Here is a 23595-nt window from a genome sequence, read left to right on the forward strand (position 1 = left end):
AAAACAAAGACACTTAAAAATTGCAAACTCTGTGAAAGTAGAAGTCAATCACTTCAAAACCTCTCATGCACACCCACTCTTTGGCTCAGCAAGTTTCACATGGACCTCTCTTCCATTGACATTATGCTTAGAGCCACTCTTCTTGTGTTTACTTCTCACACCTTTACCTGAGCTAAGATCTATTTCGTCCCACCCTCATTCTTCGCATGTCTGACCATCATTTATCCATTGACCATGTTTAGCCCAATGAAACTCTGGCCCAATTCTAGTATCTTCTGTCTCTAGCGCCGTACTTCCTCTGTTGTGCAAGTGCAATATGTAAACATATTAAATAATTACATTTGAGGCCATGTTTGTCATTCTGTTCACTGATAAGCCAGGACCTCAGGCTGTAGATTCCATTTAATCTTGTATTTACTCCTTGAATACTAAAAATGTCATATCACAAGTTGTGGTTAATTACAACTACTTCTTTGACAGATCAATGATCTTGAAAAGCAGGGGCTCTCTACGGATAAATAAACAAATAGTATTCATGCATAACCTACATTTCGCCTAATATTCTTACAATATTTGGTTATTCTGGCTCTGTTGTCATAGGAATTGTATGTCAAATGGGCAACCCAACTTTCACCAAGTAATCACTTATGCATTCTAGTCTAGATTGCATGTCAAATCTGTTTGGGTTAAACATAATCATAAAACATATAAACAATAAATTGTATACAGCAGTCGCTAGAATCAGCATTTTAACAATCACTGATTAAAATCCAGAAGAAGGGAGTGAAGTGGATGTATTCAAAATAACATGATCAATATATGTTCATATCAATTAAAAATGTACTTATTTAAGTAATATTACTGCATTGATTAAAAAAATCTATCTTGAGAGTTTAATGAAAATCTTGTACATAGTCTTCCTCTCAGAAGAAGCTGGTATTTTACTGATTGGCCACTGCCGTCTGAAGATGGTCTCCAGCTTGTGAAAGGCATTGTGCAACATCAGGGGTCTCCAACCTTTTGTGTAGTAATAGCTACTTCTGTTCAATAAAACATATTGTGTACTACTAATATTATTAGTGTTGTATTAGTGACCACATCAGACAAGATTACCTTAACAGCCATCAAAATTACCAGAGGTGGTCACCTCAGTACATTAGGCAGGATTGCCATAAGTAATGTAAAAATGCTTTGTCAGATTGGAATGCCTCTGTGTAGGTGATACATGCCAACCTCAGCTGCAGTGCCCCAGCAAGAAAGTAATACTAAGAACTTCCCCCACATGATTTATCTTCCAAAGATCAACTTTACATATATTTTGGAAATTCAGGCAATATTCTCCACACATCAATTTATGAGATCTGTAAGCACACACATTTTCGTCTTGAATGCAAAATTTTGACATCCATATATTAATTTAATCAAGCAAAGGGTTTCAATCGAGTAGACTGGGATGCAGACAGGAGAGCTACTTACAGATGGCTGGAGAGTTACCAGTAGCTCATGATCTACTCGTTGGAGAAGCCTGTGCTACACAAAGCTGGGAGGTAGGTAGGAAGACTGATATGCGGGCCACAATGCTGATTCCAATCTACCAAAAATAAAGGGTTTCAACAAGCCGTTCATCCATTGGCTCCTTTGGATTTTATGTAATGCACATGGTTAGTGGGATGCCACAGGCTGATCCTCATACACCTCTGTAGATCACTGATACATAATTTTACTAATGGGGTCTGACTGAAAAGGGTGTTTCTAAACAGGGCACCCTTCTACCAGTTATTTCAAAGTATCAGTTGCATTGATACACTTACCTGTCTTTTTACCTTACCTTTAAGCAGCCACAGAAGCAAAGTACAATTAATGTTTGAGTTAACATAGTATAGGAATTCCAGGTGTGGCACAACCCTTGCATATCTAATTACTTTCTAAGAAAGGATAGGAAGGAATAAAGTCTTCTCCATTTTGTGGACAGAACATCATCATGGGCCAGTCTATTAATCAATACAAATTACTGGAATTCTCAATATTCTGATGTAGGACAGAAGACAGTGGCATCTACTTTGCAAAACCTGAGTAGTAATAACTGGGGCACATTCAGCATTGCCCTCTGAAAAGTATTTCATGTCAGAACCAGAGTAGAACTGTGAAAGTGGCTGTTGTATCGTTTATGTTGTGTATGTTTTATCTTTATGAAGTTCCATGTTGTCGGCTCGCGCTAGCTTGGCGCGAGCCGGAGAACAATGGAATGTGAGGAAGGAATGTTGGGGGGTGCGAGGAGACGGTTGGAGAGCGGACCGGAGGCGAGGAAGTAACCGGTCTGTGTTCTGCGGCCGGGGTTTTTATGTATGGAAATAAATCGAATTTACCTATTGAGACTACGCTGCTGGAGTTCCCTTATTTCACCTAAGAAGATTCGCAACAAATTTGGCGACGAGTTGAGCAGCCCAGGCTTCCACGCGTATTGAGGTTTCCTCTCCGCCTTGCTGAACTTGACTGCTGCTTTAGGATTTATCGAGGAGAACGTTGCAGTAACTATTAATTGGGATATTTTTTTTTCTTCTCCGTGTTTTATTTTTTTGGGTGATTCCTGGGTGAGCGGAGCAACGCGAGCAAGGCAGCGCGAGCGTCCTTTAATCTACAGACGCGCATGCTCAATGTGCGTCTCCTCGGCAACGTCAACGTCACGGAAGCGAAACATTTAGCACCATTTCGCGAGCGTCTCCAAGGAGACGGAGATGCTAGCCAGGTCATCTGGAGAAGTTCTCCGCACGCTGTGTAACACTGTGGATTTCGGTTTGGGTGCAGCGCATTTTGTATATTAAATAAGATTGTGCTACAAGGTCAGTGTAGAATCTCTGACAACTATTCTGTCAAACTTCGTTTTTTTAAAATTTATACTTGTTCAAGTGGAATAACATAATTACTTATGGCTTCAAGTATTTAGAATTTACCACCACCTCAACCTTTCATACCTGGATCTGGTGATACTTCCACAAAGTGGCAAGAATGGCGGGAATATTTTTTGAATTACATTTCTACATGTGATGAAGAAAATGATTTTTCTGCTGATAAAAAGAAGAAAATTCTATTACATTGTCTGGGACCGCTTGGTCTGAAAACATACAATAGAATTAAAAAGAAATATAGAGAGCATGGTGATGTTTTTTGTCATGCTTTAGAAGATTTAAATAGATACTATGCTCCTACTGTTTGCGTAGGTATTGATCGTTACAAATTTTACCATAGGAAGCAGGAGAAGGATGAAACCATTGAGGAATATGTTTCAGCCTTAAAGAATTTGGCTTTAACATGTAGGTTTGGTGTCTTGCACGATGAACTTATAAGGGATCAGATTGTTATGCATGCAGCAAATCGGCATATACAGGATTGTTTATGGACTAAAGGAGAGTCGTCTTTACAGGAAGTCATCGATGTTGTTAAAAAAGCAGAACTGACTGGGAGATGTGCAAAAGCAGTTCTACAGGGAAGTTAAAAAAATGATGACACTTTTTCTGGATCTGACATTCTTGTAAACAATGTTAGGGAGGTGAAGTATGGGTCTGACAAGTTTTCAAAGAAAGACTACACCAGTAAAAATAAAAAGCAAACCAAGAAGGATTTTAGTAAAAAGAATGTTGCATGTTTTAGATGTGGTTTGATGGGTCATTATGCGAATGATAAAAACTGTCCTTCCAGGAACCAGAAATGTTCTGGTTGTGGCATCAGTGGTCATTTTGTTAAAGTTTGCAGGAGGAAAAAAGATTCGGCGATAAAACTTTTAGAGAGTGCAACGGACTCAGCTTCTTCCTCAGACAGTGACGACAGGAATATGTGGGTACTCAATGTAAAGGATCATGGATCTTCGACACTAGATTTTCCGTGGAAAAAAACCAAATGCAACATTTCTATTGGGGATGTCACTATCACTTTCACTGCTGACTCTGGTTCGCCTTATACTATTGTAAATGAACTGGTTTGGCTAAAAAAAATTGAACATGTTATTGGAGGGGTTCTAGACAGTCCTGATATCTCTCCTAAAAGTTTTACTGGAGAGCCAATCCAGTTGATAGGGTACAAGAAATTGTTATTTTCTTTTAAAGACCGTAAGGCAGAATGTCAATTGTATGTTTCTAAGACTGGACCTTCGGTTTTGGGCTGGTTGGATCAAGGAGTGCTTGGAATAGTCCTGGATCCAAACAGCTCGGAACCAGTGTCCGTTATACAGGGTGGTGAGATGAGTGATGCAACTATTAGGGATTTGTTTCCACAAGTATTTTCGGGGACTATAGGCATGTTAAAAAAATTCCAACACAAAATCATACTTAAGGATAACGCTGTACCGGTAATACACAAGGCCAGGAATATTCCCATAAATATTAGAGACGAAGTGTCTGGAGAATTAGACAAGTTATTGCAAGCAGGTATTATTGAGCAGGTGGAATCGTCCGATTGGATTTCGCCATTGGTTGTAGCGAGACGTTCCAATGGCAAGTTAAGATTGTGTGTGGATCTTAGGGACCTCAATAAAAATATTTTGGTAGATCAATTCCCTTTACCTAAAATCAGCGAAGTGTTAGCACTTACTAAAGGTAAAGAATGGTTCACCACAATCGATTTGACTTCGGCGTATCACCAGATTTCTTTGCATCCTGAAAGCCGTAGATTGACCGCGTTTATTACACCATTTGGGTGTTATCAATTTGTTAGGGTGCCATTTGGGTTGGCATCTGCGGCTGCTATGTTTCAAAGGCTGATGTATAAATTATTCTGTAAGATGCGTGATGTATTTTTTTTTCAAGATGACATATTAATTATGGGAGATACGAGGGATAATCACAATGCCAAAGTTAGAAAGGTTCTCCAGGTGTTGGAAGATAATGGACTTACTGCAGAATATAGCAAATGCTAAATTGCTAGGCGAAGTGTCACATATTTGGGACACGAAGTTAGTGGTAATGGTATCCAACCTAAAGCTAGTTTAATACAGGCCATTAAGAAATCACCTGCACCTACAAACAAGGATGAAGTTAGGGCGTTTTTAGGCTTGGCAGAGTATTATGCTAAGTTTGTCCATCATTTTTCACAAAAAACTTTTCCCATTAGGCAATTGCTTAAGAATAGGTGTGTATTCAAGTGGTCTGTGGAGTGTGAAAAGGCTTTTGAAATAATTAAAAGAGACATTATTCAGGCACCTGCTCTACAAGGATTTGACCCAAACTTGCAAAGCATTGTTACTACGGACGCTAGTAGTAAGGGGTTGGGAGCTGTACTCTCACAAATGAATGAGAATAATGAGGAATGTGTAATTGCATTTGCTTCCCGCTCGATAACTGATGCTGAAGCAAAATATTCGGTCATAGAGAGGGAAGCTCTTGCATGTGTGTGGGGCTTGGAACATTTCAGGGCATTTGTTTGGGGTACTAATGTCATTTTGCAGAGTGACCATAAACCACTCACCAAGGTCTTAACGACTAAAGGTTTGTTCAAGGCTTCACCACGAATAGCTCGGTTATCCATAAGATTACTAGATTATAAGTATGAGGTATGTTATGTGCCTGGGGTCAAGAATAAAATTGCTGATTTCCTAAGTAGGATGCCCCTTGTTAGTACGGATGATAGTGTGGAGGGTTTGGAAGATTGTTGGGTAGCCGATATTGTACAAGATGTTCAGGGTATTACTGATGATGATTGAAATAAAGCTGTGGAGGAAGATCTAGTTTTAAAAAATGTTCAAACCATGTTGTGTGAGGGATGGCCTCATAAAAAATTTTTGGATGAGAATGTCAGACGATTTTGGGAGGTGAAGGATGAATTGTCTGTTGAGGGCAACAAGTTAATGCGCAATGGGAAATTAATACCACCTGAAGTACTTAGAGATAAGGTTTTGGATTTATGTCATGACGGCCATCTAGGTATATCCAAAACAAAAAGTAAAATTAAACAGTTGTATTGGTGGCCAGGAATAGATGTGGCAGTGGAAAGAATGGTAAGAGAATGTTTTTATGCAATGATTCAGAGAAGACTTTATCAACATTTAGACCACCGCTAGTTCCTATCAGGTGTCCTGATATGCCTTGGGAAAAAATTGGTTTAGATATTGCTGGTCCTATACATGCGGATGGCGAGTGTAAATATATAGTGGTGATGTATGATCATTTTTCTAAATGGCCTGAAATCAGTAACATGACCAAGGTTGATTCTGGTTCCATTGTGAATTTTTTGGATATGGTTTTCCTAAGGGAAGGTTTCCCCAAAGCTGTAATTACGGACAATGGACCGCAATTCATTTCTGATAAGTTTAAGAATTTTTTATTGAGGTGTGGCATTAAACACATTACTTCGTCCAATTATCACCCGGCTGGTAACGGTGCTGTTGAGCGCTTTAACAGAGTGTTGAAGAACAGCATACAGCTGGCAGTAAATGCTAAACTAAGTTGGGAAAAAGAAGTTTGGAGAACTGTTTGATCATACAGGACCACACCTTGTAATTCTACGGGGCACAGTCCTTTCGAGATTATGAGGGGTAGAATTCCGTTATGGAAGGATAACATTGGTTGGATGAAGGATGGTAGGAAGAGTGGTTGGACTGTGGAAGGTGTTAGGAACAACATTAAAATGGCGCAGACGCGTTCAAAAGGAAACTATGATATAAAACACAAGTGCAAAATGGTGACTATACAAATAGGTGATTTGGTTAAGGTGAAAGTTCCAGGTTTCAAAAAATATGGAGCGGGTAAATACTATCCTCCTTTGAAAGTTTTTAAAATTTTGTGTAATGCAGTGCTACTGGAAAAGTGTGGCATTTAAGCAGGGTTTCCCCATATAAAGGAGAGGGGAGGAAGAGTATGGTTGGAACTAAATGGTTCGTGGATGATGAGGTTAGTAATGACATGTCCTCACAATGTGAATTTGGAGGCAACGGAGTTCCTATGCAAAGTGATAAGGTAGCTGAAAAAAGGAAAAAAAATGTTCAAGAAGAAGGTATGACAAGCTTAGAGAGTAGGTTTAGTAGGTGTGGCAGGAAAATCACAAGACCGGGAAAGTTAAGAGAATATGTATGCAACTAAGTCCAAATTCATTGTAAAATTAAATAGTTAAGATAGGATTCTTGTAGTTATTAGACATAAAATTAAATAGTTAAGATAGGATTCTTGTAGTTATTAGTCATTGTTGGGTATTGTTGGAATAAGTAACAATGTTGTGTATACTTGATATATATATATATATATATATATATATACATATATATATATATAAAAATAAAAAAAAATGTAGTGTAAGGGGAAAGATGTGTTGTATCGTTTATGTTGTGTATGTTTTATCTTTATGAAGTTCCATGTTGTCGGGCTCGCGCTAGCTTGGCGCGAGCCGGAGAACAATGGAATGTGAGGAAGGAATGTTGGGGGGGTGCGAGGAGACGGTTGGAGAGCGGACCGGAGGCGAGGAAGTAACCGGTCTGTGTTCTGCGGCCGGGGTTTTTATGTATGGAAATAAATCGAATTTACCTATTGAGACTACGCTGCTGGAGTTCCCTTATTTCACCTAAGAAGATTCGCAACAGTGGCCATCTGAAGAATGAGGTCACAATCACAAGAGCTTTTAATCTCAACCAGACTCCAACAAACAAAGATGCATTCCAGACATCTTTATTGCTGGTGGTAGATGATATAACATTGAGTTTGAGGACCCATTTTATGCTTTTTACTACAGGGACCTTTGAGTATAAAACTAGAAATGTGTGGCCCCTTTATCACAGGAACCACAGTCAACATCATTATTGTGAGCATGCACTAACATGCCAACCGTGGTCTTGCGGGCATAATAAAAAGAACACAGAGCTTTCAGTGAACCTAGAACTGATGTGAAGTTGTCCCTTTGCTGTGGCCTGTCTCCCGGGCTCCTGGTCTGTATCCATTTTGACATTGTTAACTACATAACAACTAGTGACTAGTTGGTACACATCCTACTGTCTGTATTTGCATGTTGGTCCAGTCCCTCTCCCTCATGCACTACTTATGCTAGGTAGCAAAGCCTGGCCCGAGCTAGGAAGAACTGTCAGATTAAGATATCTCTATGGCTGCCAAGCTCGCAAAGGCTCCAGGCCTCGCCCATCATTTTGGCCCCACATTACTTTCTGGAGTGGAACCTGTGGATGGTACAGTTTCACAACTGCTCGAAGTTGCTGAAGGTCTATGATGGTGCACAATGAGGTCACAGCTGCTTTATTTTATGTGGGAGGAAGTGCACCAAGTATTCGCGATTCAGCTGAACACACAGCTGGATGTTGACTTCATAATATACACTGATGTAATCAACACTCACTTCAACCTTCACGTAAACACTGATTATCTATGAGAGGTTCTTACCAAAAAAACTTCTCAAGAGCCAAGTGAAAGCCTAGATGCATTCCATGTATGAAAAACTTGCCAGCGCATGCAAAGTGGTCCTTCTGAAAGAGGAGATGATGACTAATAAAGTAATATTCATTATTGCATCTCTGATTAACTGCATTGCAATTGATTCCGGACCGTGTGTTTCACTGCTATTGTGCTAGTAGTGCATTGTATGCTTGTATATGGTTTGTGACTATTTTGCCATTGGGTTCAGTACCTAGAGAGAAAGGCTAGAATCTCCTGTGCTAGTCTAATTGACAAAATCACCTTTGTGCCTCAGTAACTATTCTACTGATGTATAACCATAACTGATGCTATAGGTGTTTATGTTAAGATCTCATTAAAGCTACATTGTACTCACTACCAGTGTGTTGCTGCTTAGTGAGTGTGCTTATTGATTTGTACCTGATTGACATTGCTTGGGTTGGTTGCCAGCAGCCAGTCCATTACAGAGTGGATGCAGTACGACCACAAACATATGGAAAGCTTTACTACTAATCGAACAGAAAAGCAAGGAAAACACCCCTAGTGCGGTCGCAATTTTAGATGCACACAATGCACTTGACATGGTTAACTGGCACTTTATTTTCAGAACACTTGAATGATATCGCTGGGCGACACATTCTTCATGTGCATGGAATTACTGTAGCAAAATATGATGACAAGGATAAAATGGAATTAGTGATATCAGAGCAATGGCAGGAGGAACAGACGAGGGGTGTCCTCTTTCCCCTCTGGTCTTTGCACTGTTATTGAGCCCCTGCACAAATTATATGAAAAAGACACCCCCAAGCGGGGATATTAACTGGTCAAACAAGGCATATCGTATCTTTGTATGCCGATGAAGTGAGATTGACAGTGACAGACTGGGTAAAGAACTGGGGAGAGACTGAGAACTTGTGGGGGCAAAATAAGGATTCAAATTTAATTTGAATTAATCTGTGATGTACCCCTTGAGATGCACTAACCCTAGTCAACTAACCAAGATACCTTTGTATACACAGACAACTTCATTCAAATACCTAGTCATATTTATAAGTGAGTATCAAGAGACTCTGATGGGACCAATAGTGCTTAGCAAAGTGATAACAGTCCTTCCTATATAATAAGCAGCATATGCCAATATCAATACCAGGAACATGTTACCGGAAACCAGATATTTTTGTTAGGAAATTGTACTGGGGCAACAGGGTACCTAGAATATCATTGGAGATAATGATATTGCCCTGAAATGAGAGTGGTATTTTGGTACCAAACTTCAGAACCTATTACCAGGCTGCACGACTCCATTATGTAATACCTTGGCTAGACCCAGACGAAACTGTCCCAGTCGCTAAGTGGATACATCTTATGATCCAGCTGAAAACACTGAAAGTCTTGCCTTTAATGTACAGAAAATGCTTAAGCAAATTCACAAATAAGTACTAACCATAGTAAAAAGTTTGGAACAGGGCAGCTCAGATTGAACAGTCAAAACACATGTACATGCCGCAATTATCCACATGGCACGCAGACCTAACATCGGCCATGCTGAGGAATATGAAGAGAGACGCGAGGGGGGTCCGCAATGCTTGGAGGACATATATGAGGAAGGTCGCCTTTTGGGCTTTGCAGCCTTCTGTGCCAAATGGGGGATTACTTGTGCTACTTTTTTGGCCTATGCTGGGCTTGATTAACCAGGATGTTGTGTCCCTAGGAAGATGGGGGGGTGGTGTTAAAGCCGGTCAAAAGGTTCTACCAGGCATGCCTGCCACTGACAGCCAGAAACTAAATAAATTGAAAGGGAGGTGGGCAATGGACAAAGGTATCGGTGTGGTGATGATGTATATTTATGAATTGCAGGACGGACAAAGAAATGCCAAACACAATCTCATACACAATAAATGTACGCATAGGACTTATATGATCCCCCAATTAATGAAGTAGATTAACCCTCAAGAACAGCAGTAAATTCCACAAATGTAGGACATATGAGGAAAGTGACATACACATGCAGTGGGAAATAGAGAAATTCTGGCAAGAAGTAGTGAAACATTATTGCCTTGTTGGACTACCAGTCAGTGAGACGGCTCAGCTGGATTACTGAGCCTGGTACCCACCAATAAACATATGCGTGTAGCTGCAACGGTGGTGGAAATAGGCATGACAATAGCCATGTGCAACAGCCATGAAATGGAAGAAGATTGTCTCACCAACATATAAACCATGGCAAGCAGGTATGATCAAATGGATAATGGTGGAATGGGGGGGGAGGAAAAAGCTTCAATATCATGGTGGGAAGGGAGGCGGTAATATAATTAAGTGGCACTGGTGTTAAATTATTTGAAACAATATAGTGACCAGGAAAAAGGAGTACAGACTCCTAAGACGGGTTAAAATGAAAAATGCAAAATATTTCTGGTCAAAGATCCATGCATGATGGAATGATGTGACTGATCAACAATGTTTAATGTGAAATGTAAACGACTGCTGACGATACAAGCAATGAGTGGTGTTGCTGCATGGGACGGGGCACTATTTGGGGGTTATGTTTCACATATTATGTAAGCACTGAAAAAACAAAATGATATCCACAAACCAGCTACCTCTGCTACCACTCATTTACTTTATGCTTCTCTTTGACCCTGTACAGCACGCTGCCGCCTCTTGACTAGGTTCTTACATCTGGTAGGCAACAAATGAGGGACAAAGCAGTGAACTAAGGGACTTGTGGAAGGGCTGCCCAGAAGCATCAGGATCTGAGAGTCATCTGTATGCACAAACACCTGGAAGTCAAAAGAATTTATGCAAGCTGCCAGTGGTGCAATATACACCTTGAAAAGGATGAGGCTGAAAAGAATATCCCCATGACACTCCATAGAGGTCCAAACTCAGATTTATCAATGATAAAAAAGCAGCCTATAACCTGTCTGGAAGCTAGGATTCTAATCATTCAAGTGATCAGGAGGTTACAGCAATTTATTCCAGATGAGCCAGCAGCAGTGAATGGTCAACAGCATCAAAGCTGCCATGAGATCCAGAAGAATCAGGGTTACTAAACTACTTCCACCCCACATACGGAAGCAGAAGAGAAAGTGAGGAGAAGCGTCTGCGGAGAGTGAGCTGGAGCTGCAGACTGCATGGACAGGTGTAGCAGAATTACAATAAAGTACAATTATAACACCATGGTCAAGGCAAAAAACACATTTGGGGATTTTCTGTACTGATTTCTTTGAGATGTTATGAATGATGTCATCAATGAGGTCACTGAACATGTCATGAGTGACATAATATGCGAGGTCATGTGAATTTCAATGATGGTTTCGGGTTTAGACCATAACACTATGACTGACATTGTCACCTATATAGAATGTCCCTTTAACCCTTGTTTTTATTAGTGGATTGATACCATTTTTTTGAAAATGTATTAATGTCTTTTTTCTATACCTATGAAGTATAACATTACTTATAAATATATATATATATATATATATATACACACACACACACACACACACACATATATATATATTATATATACATATATACATACATAGATATAAATTCACTGAAAAAGGTTATAGTAGCAATATAGTTAGATGAATGACAATGACGTTAATGTTTTGAACTAAAAAACACAGAAGTTCACGTGTTATAATTAGCAGAGCTAACTGTAACTTGTGACACTGCTATGCACGGCTTCTAACCTCATATATTACATCACTCATGACATGTGCCACGTCATCATTTATGACATCACTAATCTGGCCCCCCTCCCCTCTTTGGCACATTTGCACCCTGGGTTGGGCTCCCGGGGCCTTTCCAGGCTCAGGGGGTGAGTGGTGGTGCCCCCACTCCCCTTTGGAACAGATATCGACCACAGGGGGACTCCCTGGGGCTGATAATGGTTTGGGGAGATGGGCCGCAAACCCCCCTCCCTTTTTTTTACGTTTTGGCCACAGGGGTGGGCTCATTGTGGCCTTTGAAGGATTGCCGGGGGGGGGGCATGCTGTGCCCTCTCCTTTGTGGCACATTCTGGCCCCAGTGAGGGCTCCCTGCAACCTTTTAAGACTCAGGGAGGGGGGCTGTGTGCCCCCTCCCTTTTGTACACATTTCGGCCCCAGATGTGCGCTCCTGGTGGCCTAAAATGGCTTGGGGGAGGGGGCTTCGCCACCCCTCCCCTTATGAAATGCAGCCCCAGGGGTGGGCTCCCCGGGACCTCTAAGTGCTCAGGTAGGGGAGCTGTGAGCCCCCTCCCCTTAATTTACCATTTTGTTTTTTTTAATGATCCTGCAGGAGTCTTGCAAGATTGTGTCAAAAATTGCAGTTTTTTCAATTTTGTTCCCGTGGGAGTGTGGGGGGGGGTGTTCGGTCCCTCTGTCCTAGGGGTGCTGCAGAATATCCCTTCCCTGCCCCCTTAGATTTTTTTTCCAAACTTAAGGACAAGGGACCAATAGCCTGATTGAGAGTCTGGCAGATGGGTTACTCGGTCACAAACATGACGGATCTCTCATCCGCCATATTACGATCCCATAATATCTTATAGGAATCGTAATACGGCGGATGGAATATCTGTCACATTTGTGATGGCGTAAACCGTCCGCCAAACTCTAAATGGGGTCCTGAGTCTCTGAGTTCTGTAATGGCTGCCATTTTTGTGATGTTTCTGGCAGTCAATCAGAAAAGATTCTCCCGCAGGAGTCAGACTCCTGCAGAACAAATTGGCCCATGGAAAATAAAGCACCCGCGGTCAATGAAAACACTCTTTTGGAACTGGCGCTCCTGTGAGAGTCTCCTGAGCGTTGTGGACCCAACCGTCCAGATATACAAATATGTTTGACCCTTAATTTAAAAAAAAAACGACTGAATGGATTTACACCTAATCACAAAAAGCACAATGTATGGACCAAGATCTAGCATCCTGCCAAGTTTGGTGTAATTCCATTCAGTAGTTTATGTTGCAGCCCTGCCTTAACAAGTCTATAGAAAATGCATGATGATTTTACGTTTTAAAATCCCCCTTTTTTTCGGCCCCACTAGACAGATCACCTTGAAGCTTCCCATGCACAAAAGTAGCATTTTTTGGAAAGTTTTGTAGAAATTCGTCAAAATGGGCCAAAGTTATTAGCAACACAAAAAACACTTTTCCTCTGGAACAGCTGACCTAACTATAACTACCCAGAGGCGACCGCCACCACTCCCTAAATACCAGCGTGGCAGTGGCCACTCCGTTGTTAAAGTTAGAAGTTAGGATTCCAAGAGATAGGAACTCCTCAGATTTTTGATTTGTAATAACTTTGTCACTCTTTGAGGAATCTCCACACACGTTTGCAGGTCTATTCCTTTATCTACATTGACTGGTGATGCAAAGTTTTGTGGTGATTAGATAAGGAGATGGAAAGAAAAAAGGGGAGTCCTAAAACATGTTCTTCCACGAGTGCATATTTAGACTTTTCACGCAGAGCTAGCGGCAAAATGGCTGAACACATTTTCATGAAATTCATCAGGCATCTAGATAATGCTGTGGAGAGGGTCCTTTTTCTTATTTGATCAAATTTGGTTCTGTAGGTTTCAGTAATAACTGAACTAGAGCTTGTGCCTTCCTCATGCACAGCTCCTACCCGATTGTAATACATCACTTGTAGCATGTTTAATCATAGCATTCAGAACATCTTAAATAACATCATTTATGTGAAGATTGTGCATGGTGGAAGGGCGAGTCATAGTTCATGTAATCTGGCTGGTAAGTTCACAACAGTGTGTCCTGAGGCACCTGTGTCATACTAAGTTGTGGGTGGGACACAAATAATCACTTTAAGTTACAACTATGACTTTAGAATTAACTATCGCCCTGATTTAGATCTGGGCAGATGGAATACTAAGTCACAAAAGTGACCAATATCCTGCCTGCCGCATTATGACTCCATAGTATATAGTGGGATCGTAATATGGTTGACGGAATATCCGTCACGCTTGTGACGAAGTAGTCCCCTCCGCCAATATCTAAATCAGGCCCTATGACTTATCCTCAACTTTTGTTTTTTTCGTTATATGTATAAAGTCACTGAAAAAGCAAAGGTGAAAGTAAGAAACATCTTAATTAAAGAGGAAAAATACCAAAGTTAACATTATAGAAGAGGTTGGGGAAAAATCATGCATGTCTTTCGTGTGCTACTCATTATACATATGGCAAACAACATTAAAAGCCAAAATATGGAGGGATAAGCACAGACCAAATATAGGGTTTAAGACCTGAAAATGGTTGAGGTAAACCAATGCACAAATTTGAGGTAAACCAATTCACAGTAGTTCAAAAGAGAATAAGATCCTTGGACAACCTCGTTCAGTGGCCGTGGGAAGACTTTTGGTGATAGGTTGGAAGAGAGTAACAATTACATTTGGAAAAGTCAGTTCAGAAACACACTGTATAAAAAAAGCATGAGAGACTAAATTGCTTGGAAAAATAAAATGAACAGTATTGAAATAATAAATTTTAAGTATAAATTTGGCTAAATCCACATACTATGTGTTTGTAAAACTAAAGTGGAGTTACAGATTTTAGATGCAAAAAATGCTCCAAGATGGAGTCCGAAACCGGAAGCATACAACCTAAGTTCCGGTAGGCTACAGTGGCATGTTAATAATAACTTACTGGTAAAAAGAAGTAAGCTGTAGAAGTTTTAATACAAAGGTATGTGGAATTTAATGACTTGTGTTCAGAGACAGGCAGATGTCGAACGGTCTCATACGTGAACGCTCAAGCACTCGAGTGAACTTTAACAGTGGAGAAAGATTTAAAGAAAATATACTAATTAAAAGGACAATATTTATGGAAACAATGGTTTTAAGTTGAATTTATAGCTTTAGGGGAATAATGTTTGATGTCATTACAAATAGCATACTGTACAAATACAATTACATGTAAGGTATGGAACATTTGAAATACCAATTTAATGTTTTTGTTTTTTGTTTTTGGAAAAAACATGCTTGGAACATGACAAAGATGCCACTGATTTGATATAATGAATATTTTGCTGTAGGGTCCTTAAAAAATACTTCATTATTTCTGCTTATCATTGGTTGTGTTTGCCAAATAAATACTTGCAAAACTGGCTTTGAAAATATGCAGGTAATGGAATTAATTAAATGCAAATGATGCAGTTCGAAGTTTGGTGGCTGTTGTTAGGAGCCTGATAAAAAGCCTACATGCCTCTGATTTGGAGCAGATTGAGAAAATAAAAAATAAACAGTAAAAAAGGGATTACACAAAAAATTATGTTTACACCTTAGATGACTGCCTCCTAGGACACAAGTGTCGTCTTTGTCCTTCATTTGTTTCTTCAATCAATCAATCAACCAAGGGTTAATAAAGCATGGCAAAACACCCTTGAGGGTTTCAAGGCGCTGAAAAAGCAAGAAGAAGATGGGAGCAAGAACGATAGAGCAGCGTGGGTCGCGCTGTGGCCTCCATTAGGTAAATCCTGGGAGAAGGGATGGGCGCAGGGAGGCGGTGGGTGGGGCCAGGCGGGAGGCAGGAAGTAACAGGCAGAATGCGGGAGCGGCAAGGGAAAATCTAGGAGACAGCAGTGAAAACAAGGGAAAGGCAAGGAGAAGGTCCACAAAAAACGAGGGATGGGGAAGCAAGGAGAAAGCACACAGAAAACAAGGGAAAAAGCAATGAAAATGATGGAAAAGCAAGGCGAAGGCACACAGAAAAGATGAGAAAAAGCCAGGTGAAAGCTGTGAAAATGAGGGAAAAGCAAGGACAAGACATATAAAAACGAGGGAAAAAGAAAGAAGAAGGCACACAAAAAAGGGGAAAAGCAAGGAGAAGGTCCACAAAAAACGAGGGATGGGGAAGCAAGGAGAAAGCACACAGAAAACAAGGGAAAAAGCCAGGAAAAAGCAATGAAAACAATGGAAAGGAAAGCTGAAAGCACACAGAAAAGATGAGAAAAAGCCAGGAGAAAGCTGCGAAAATGAGGGAAAAGCAAGAAGACGACATAAAAAACGAGGGAAAAAGCAAGAAGAAGGCACACAAAAAAACGGGGGGGAAAGCAATAAGAAGATCCACAAAAAACTGTGGGGTTAGCAAGAAGAAAGCAGTGAGAACAAGGGAAAATCAAGGAGAAAGCACACAAAAACCAGGGGCAAAATCAAGGAGAAGAAAGGATCAAGGGCAATGCAGCAGCCCAGGGAGAGATGGGCATGGTGCCATGTTTCTTCAAGGCAATGTCCATTGGCTAATGGGTTTAGGAAGCAAAACACAGTGGCAATTGCATCTCAGCGTAAGTAGAGCACAGAAAATATATATTCCTTTCTTGTGTATAGTGCCCAGACGACCTCTCCAACTACCGCCCCATCTCTCTCCTCTCTTTCCCCGCCAAGGTCGCGGAGAAACTAGTGAACTCCTGTCTATTCCTCTTCCTCGAGGAAAACCGCACACTCGCCCCCTCCTAATCTGGGTTCCGCAAGAACCACAGCACTGAAACAGCCCTCATCGCATGCAATGACGACATCGGAACCAGAGTCGACAAGGGCGAGACCGTCGCACTCATACTCCTGGACCTCTCCGCAGCCTTTGACACTGTCTGCCACCACACACTCCGCACACGCCTCCACAACTCTGAGATTCGGAACAAAGCCCTAGACTGGCTCACCTCCTTCCTCACCGACAGAACCCAAAAAGTCTGTCTCCCACCCTTCAAATCCACTGCCACCAAAATCACCTGCGGAGTCCCCCAAGGATCCTCCGTCAGCCCCACACTCTTCAACATTTACATGATCCCGCTGGCCAACATCCTCCAACCACACGGAATCACCATCCTCTCCTACTCCGACGACACACAACTCATCTTCTCCCTCACCCGCAACTCCACCATCGCCAAAACCAACCTCCACGCTGCCCTCCTTGACACCGCCACCTGGATGACAGCTAACCACCTCAAGCTCAACTCCAACAAAACCGAGATCATTATTTTTGGCCCCCACAAAAACATATGGGACGCCTCCTGGTGGCCCACCACTCTAGGCCCCGCACCCACCCCCGCTAACCACGCACGCAACCTCGGCATCATCCTAGACCCCTCCCTTTCCATGGCCCAGCAAATCAACGCCGCCACCTCCTCCTGTTTCAACACACTCCGCACACTGAAAAAAACCTTCAAATAGATATCCACAGAGACCAGAAAGACCGTCACCCACGCACTCATCAGCAGCAGGCTAGACTACGGTAACTCCCTCTACGCCTGCACCACACTCAAACTCAAGCGCAAACTTCAGCGCATCCAGAACACAGCTGCGCGCATCATCCTGGACCTCCCCCGCCATGAACACATCTCACCACACCTCAAAGCTCTCCACTGGCTCCCCATAGACAAAAGGATCCCCTTCAAGATCCTCATCCACGCACACAAATCCCTCCACAACACCGGCCCAACCTACCTCAACGAAAGAGTGAACTTCCACACTCCCACCCGTCACCTCCGATCCGCCGACTTCTCACTCGCCACAGTCCCCCGCATCAAACACACCACCACAGGAGGCAGATCCTTCTCCTATCTCGCCCCCAAGACCTGGAACTCCCTCCCCACCAACCTACGCAAGACCCAGGACCTCCTGCTCTTCAAGAAAAACCTAAAGACATGGCTCTTCGAACAGTGATCCCCCCCCAGCGCCTTGAGACCCTCGAGGGTGAGTAGCGCGCTCTATACATTTTTTGATTGATTGATTGATTGAGTGCCTGGAAACCTACTGCTACAATCCCTTCTTTCCTTTGAAGACGGAACTTACAAGGTTACTTTTCGCTGTAACCACATTTCAGCCACTGTGTTAATTACAAAGCAACAGAGAATGGAAACACCTCTTCTTCTGCCTGGTTAATGTCAGTGTCAGAAACCTGGCGACTGAGGGCCTGTTGTGTCAGTCTGCACAAACTTGATGGCTCACATGTCTGAATAAGCAGGGCTATTTTCCAGATTTCCATCACACGCTCCAACACCCTTCATACACAAACAGAGACCATGTTAGTATTCAGCAATGTCTGTTTTGGATGCAACATGATAAAAACTCGTGCGAAACACCCCACACATGTCACTGACACACCATCTAAGGATATGTTCCAACAATTCCCTTCAGGTGCCAAATACACTGTGTTATGGGTTTAGCTGTGCAAAAGGCCTGAGGGTAGCCGTGCAATTCGGAGAGATTAATTGGTCAACATATGCAGCGAATTCTGCCTTCCAGTCTAGGGAACGCCAGACATCATGAAGCTGTCCGCAGCCCTTCCCTCCAGCAATAGCTGAGGGGTGGACAGGCGATGGAAACCCTGCTAGCACGCAGCCTTTTGAGTTCTTCTCACCCTGAGAAGGATTGTGGGGCACGAGATGATGGCAGAACGTGGTGTGGGACTGCCTAACGCTGTCCCAGCACATGGTACATTTGCAACATTCTCTGTGGCTCAAGGGCACATGCACATTCTCTCTTCCCTCTGATCTCCACAGGGATAAGTTAAATAAGCACCATCTCCTAGGTGTAACACCACACATCCACCAGCAGGGGTCAGCATTGTTACTATATCCCAGGGCTGGCTTTAAGCTAGCGACTGAGTGACCGCTGAAGGTAGCAAAAGGCACTGAGATACCCTGCTATCAATTTATGCTCTATTTATTCCTATTGTTAAAATATAAAAAACAACATCTGATAAAGATCTTAGACCCTTGCCAGATTATAGCAGATGGCGCTTTGCGGAGAAGTGTTTCGCATTTCACGCAGCGCTAAACTCAGAACGAGTGAGTTTATGCCTTACCTGAGCACACAAGACTGACAGGCCTGGTGCGAGGGCAGATGGTTTTCCCCCATGTCCCCTCACAGTGCTGTAGTTTCTCATCTCTCTCGCTACAACTCATGTCGGTCAGCACCACGGGAAGGTTGCCGTGCCGAGTGATGGAGCTGTGAAACAAGAGCCTGGACCAGCCACACTTCAGGCTTTGGCAGATCAGGTTGGCAGTCCGGTTGTCCAACTTCCGGTTGCAGACGGTGCCCCATTCCCCGTTGTACCGGATCTCCACTCTCCCGTCACACCTGCTGTAGCCGCCCCTCAGTCGGAAGGCCAATGAGTCTGCAAGAAAAGATGTACAGCATCTTCTGTCATCAGAACCCACATCACTTGTCACCCAGGTGTCCTTTCACCCTCTCCATCCACAGTCATCAGAGACCAGCACGAGGCCAGGGCCAGAGTACTGACTGAACACAATGTGAGGGGGGACCCCATATGCTCGGCTCTGGATTCTCATACGCTCAGGTGGTGGGCAGAGCAATGGGTGAAGAACAGAGGAGTCCACGTGTGGGAGTGGAGGTGAACTCATAGCTTGGATGGAGAGTGGATAGAATAGGTTTGGCTCGATGATACTCAGAGTACGGCCCGCGGGTCGCATGCGGCCCTCCCGACCTCGGCATGCAGCCCCCTGGTCAGCAGCACCACTGGGCTGCTTTTTACCCAACCGAGCACTAATATTAAAACAATGTTAACTAAACAGGCATTTATTTACAGGTTAATTGCAGTTAAAAAAAATATAACTAGGTGGTCCTGCACCACTTCACTTTAGGAACACACTCATTTTTAAAGACATGTTGCAGCAAAAGGGTAAAAATATAAGTCTCTTTAGAATTCAAAAAGTGTTTTTTATTAAAATGCAGAACCGTTTCACCTTAGTAAATCAGATGATATCAGTACGTTTAAAATTTAGATTTTTTTTGATTTTTTAAAGTGATGTTTTTTAAACATGAACCTAGAAACATTCCTTCTCCCCCCACCCCGGCAACAATGGCAACAGTGAACTAAGAGGCAAGTCAGTTGTTATGTGTCCCTTTAAGTGGCCTGGGTTCGTGTTATACATAAACAACAATATTGTTTATTAAATCAAATCAAACACAGGAGAAAGTTCGCTTCAATGTGGCCCTCGGATACATCACAGACCAAAATGTTGCCCCCCGGGAAAAATTTAGCGAGTACCGATGGTTTGGCTGCTTCGATGGATGGATGATGGTGTTTAGATGGAAGTGTGTGACTTGAGAGATAAGAATTTTTTGGATCATGGGTGTGGATGATTGGATGGTTATGTGAAGCGTATTCTTAGTGGGGTGGGATTTATGTTTTTTTTAATTCATCCCTAATTCTGCGTTCAGCCAGAGCCCAAATAAAGTCAGCCTATCTGGAACAGGCGCAGGCAACATTCTTCTCAGCAGGGGTGTAACAAGTCCTTTGTTACACCCCTGCTGAGAAGAATGTTGCCAGCCCTGTTGCCCGCAGCCCTCGCGGTGCAGGGCCCCCTCAGCACACCACCTACCCGAGGGAGTCCGGAGGGGGGGCCCTCCGTGATCTGTGCCCTCTCCAGCTTCGTTTCGCCGCTGGGTCTCAGCTCTCCTCTTACGAAATTGTGATGTTGTTGCACTCAGCCAAGAGATGACATTTTATCTTTCTTATATAGGAACCTAAAATGTAGATGTTACCTGACCAGGCTGCGCGTGGGTACCTTGCACTTTATATCTGACCAGGCTGCGCGTGGGTACCTTGCACTTTATATCTGACCAGACTACGCGTGGGTACCTTGCACCTTCTTATCTGACCAGGCTACGCGTGGGTACCTTGCACCTTCTTATCTGACCAGGCTACGCGTGGGTACCTTGCACCTTCTTATCTGACCAGACTACGCGTGGGTACCTTGCACTTTATATCTGACCAGGCTACGCGTGGGTACCTTGCACTTTATATCTGACCAGGCTGCGCGTCGGTACCTTGCACTTTATATCTGACCAGGCTGCGCGTCGGTACCTTGCACTTTATATCTGACCAGGCTGCGCGTCGGTACCTTGCACTTTATATCTGACCAGGCTGCGCGTCGGTACCTTGCACTTTATATCTGACCAGGCTGCGCGTGGGTACCTTGCACTTTATATCTGACCAGACTACGCGTGGGTACCTTGCACTTTATATCTGACCAGGCTGCGCGTCGGTACCTTGCACTTTATATCTGACCAGGCTGCGCGTGGGTACCTTGCACTTTATATCTGACCAGGCTGCGCGTGGGTACCTTGCACTTTATATCTGACCAGACTACGCGTGGGTACCTTGCACTTTATATCTGACCAGACTACGCTTGGGTACCTTGCACTTTATATCTGACCAGGCTGCGCGTGGGTACCTTGCACTTTATATCTGACCAGACTACGCGTGGGTACCTTGCACCTTCTTATCTGACCAGGCTGCGCGTGGGTACCTTGCACTTTATATCTGACCAGGCTGCGCGTCGGTACCTTGCACTTTATATCTGACCAGGCTACGCGTGGGTACCTTGCACTTTATATCTGACCAGGCTACGCGTGGGTACCTTGCACTTTATATCTGACCAGGCTGCGCGTCGGTACCTTGCACTTTATATCTGACCAGACTACGCGTGGGTACCTTGCACCTTCTTATCTGACCAGGCTGCGCGTGGGTACCTTGCACCTTCTTATCTGACCAGGCTTCGCGTGGGTACCTTGCACTTTATATCTGACCAGGCTACGCTTGGGTACCTTGCACTTTATATCTGACCAGACTACGCGTGGGTACCTTGCACCTTCTTATCTGACCAGGCTGCGCGTGGGTACCTTGCACCTTCTTATCTGACCAGGCTACGCGTGGGTACCTTGCACCTTCTTATCTGACCAGGCTACGCTTGGGTACCTTGCACCTTCTTATCTGACCAGGCTGCGCGTGGGTACCTTGCACCTTCTTATCTGACCAGGCTGCGCGTGGGTACCTTGCACTTTATATCTGACCAGGCTTCGCGTGGGTACCTTGCACTTTATATCTGACCAGGCTACGCGTGGGTACCTTGCACTTTATATCTGACCAGGCTTCGCGTGGGTACCTTGCACTTTATATCTGACCAGGCTGCGCGTCGGTACCTTGCACTTTATATCTGACCAGACTACGCGTGGGTACCTTGCACCTTCTTATCTGACCAGGCTGCGCGTGGGTACCTTGCACCTTCTTATCTGACCAGGCTACGCGTGGGTACCTTGCACCTTCTTATCTGACCAGGCTACGCTTGGGTACCTTGCACATTCTTATCTGACCAGGCTGCGCGTGGGTACCTTGCACCTTCTTATCTGACCAGGCTGCGCGTGGGTACCTTGCACTTTATATCTGACCAGACTACGCGTGGGTACCTTGCACTTTATATCTGACCAGACTACGCGTGGGTACCTTGCACCTTCTTATCTGACCAGGCTGCGCGTGGGTACCTTGCACTTTATATCTGACCAGACTACGCGTGGGTACCTTGCACTTTATATCTGACCAGGCTGCGCGTCGGTACCTTGCACTTTATATCTGACCAGACTACGCGTGGGTACCTTGCACTTTCTTAACTGACCAGGCTACGCGTGGGTACCTTGCACCTTCTTATCTGACCAGGCTGCGCGTGGGTACCTTGCACTTTCTTATCCGACCAGGCTGCGTGTTGGTACCTTGCACTTTTTACCTGACCAGGCTGCGCGTGGGTACCTTGCACTTTTTATCTGACCAGACTACGCTTGGTTATCTTGCACTTTATATCTGACCATGCTACGCTTGGGTACTTTTCACTTTTTATCTGACCAGGCTACAAGTTGGTACCTTGCACCTTCTTATCTGACCAGGCTACGCGTGGGTACCTTGCACTTTATATCTGACCAGGCTACGCGTGGGTACCTTGCACCTTCTTATCTGACCAGGCTACGCGTGGGTACCTTGCACTTTATATCTGACCAGGCTACGCGTGGGTACCTTGCACTTTATATCTGACCAGGCTGCGCGTCGGTACCTTGCACTTTATATCTGACCAGACTACGCGTGGGTACCTTGCACTTTATATCTGACCAGGCTACGCGTGGGTACCTTGCACTTTATATCTGACCAGGCTACGCGTGGGTACCTTGCACTTTATATCTGACCAGACTACGCGTGGGTACCTTGCACTTTATATCTGACCAGGCTGCGCGTGGGTACCTTGCACTTTATATCTGACCAGGCTGCGCGTGGGTACCTTGCACTTTATATCTGACCAGGCTACGCGTGGGTACCTTGCACTTTATATCTGACCAGACTACGCGTGGGTACCTTGCACTTTATATCTGACCAGACTACGCTTGGTTATCTTGCACTTTATATCTGACCAGACTACGCTTGGTTATCTTG

At 43.6% G+C, this 23595-nt stretch overlaps 1 protein-coding gene across 2 annotated transcripts in view; it reads right to left on the bottom strand.

The window, feature by feature from the left end:
- The window catches only part of LOC138260993 (scavenger receptor cysteine-rich type 1 protein M160-like), a 179749-nt gene that overhangs the window by 37740 nt on the left and 118414 nt on the right, over positions 1–23595 (bottom strand). For both annotated transcript variants that reach the window (XM_069209573.1, XM_069209572.1), the window contains exon 13: positions 19180–19491. In XM_069209573.1, coding sequence (XP_069065674.1) covers positions 19180–19491 — 312 coding nt within the window. The remainder of the gene's footprint in view (positions 1–19179; positions 19492–23595) is intronic.

Source organism: Pleurodeles waltl, chromosome 10, assembly GCF_031143425.1.
Source record: "Pleurodeles waltl isolate 20211129_DDA chromosome 10, aPleWal1.hap1.20221129, whole genome shotgun sequence".
Lineage (NCBI taxonomy): Eukaryota > Metazoa > Chordata > Amphibia > Caudata > Salamandridae > Pleurodeles > Pleurodeles waltl.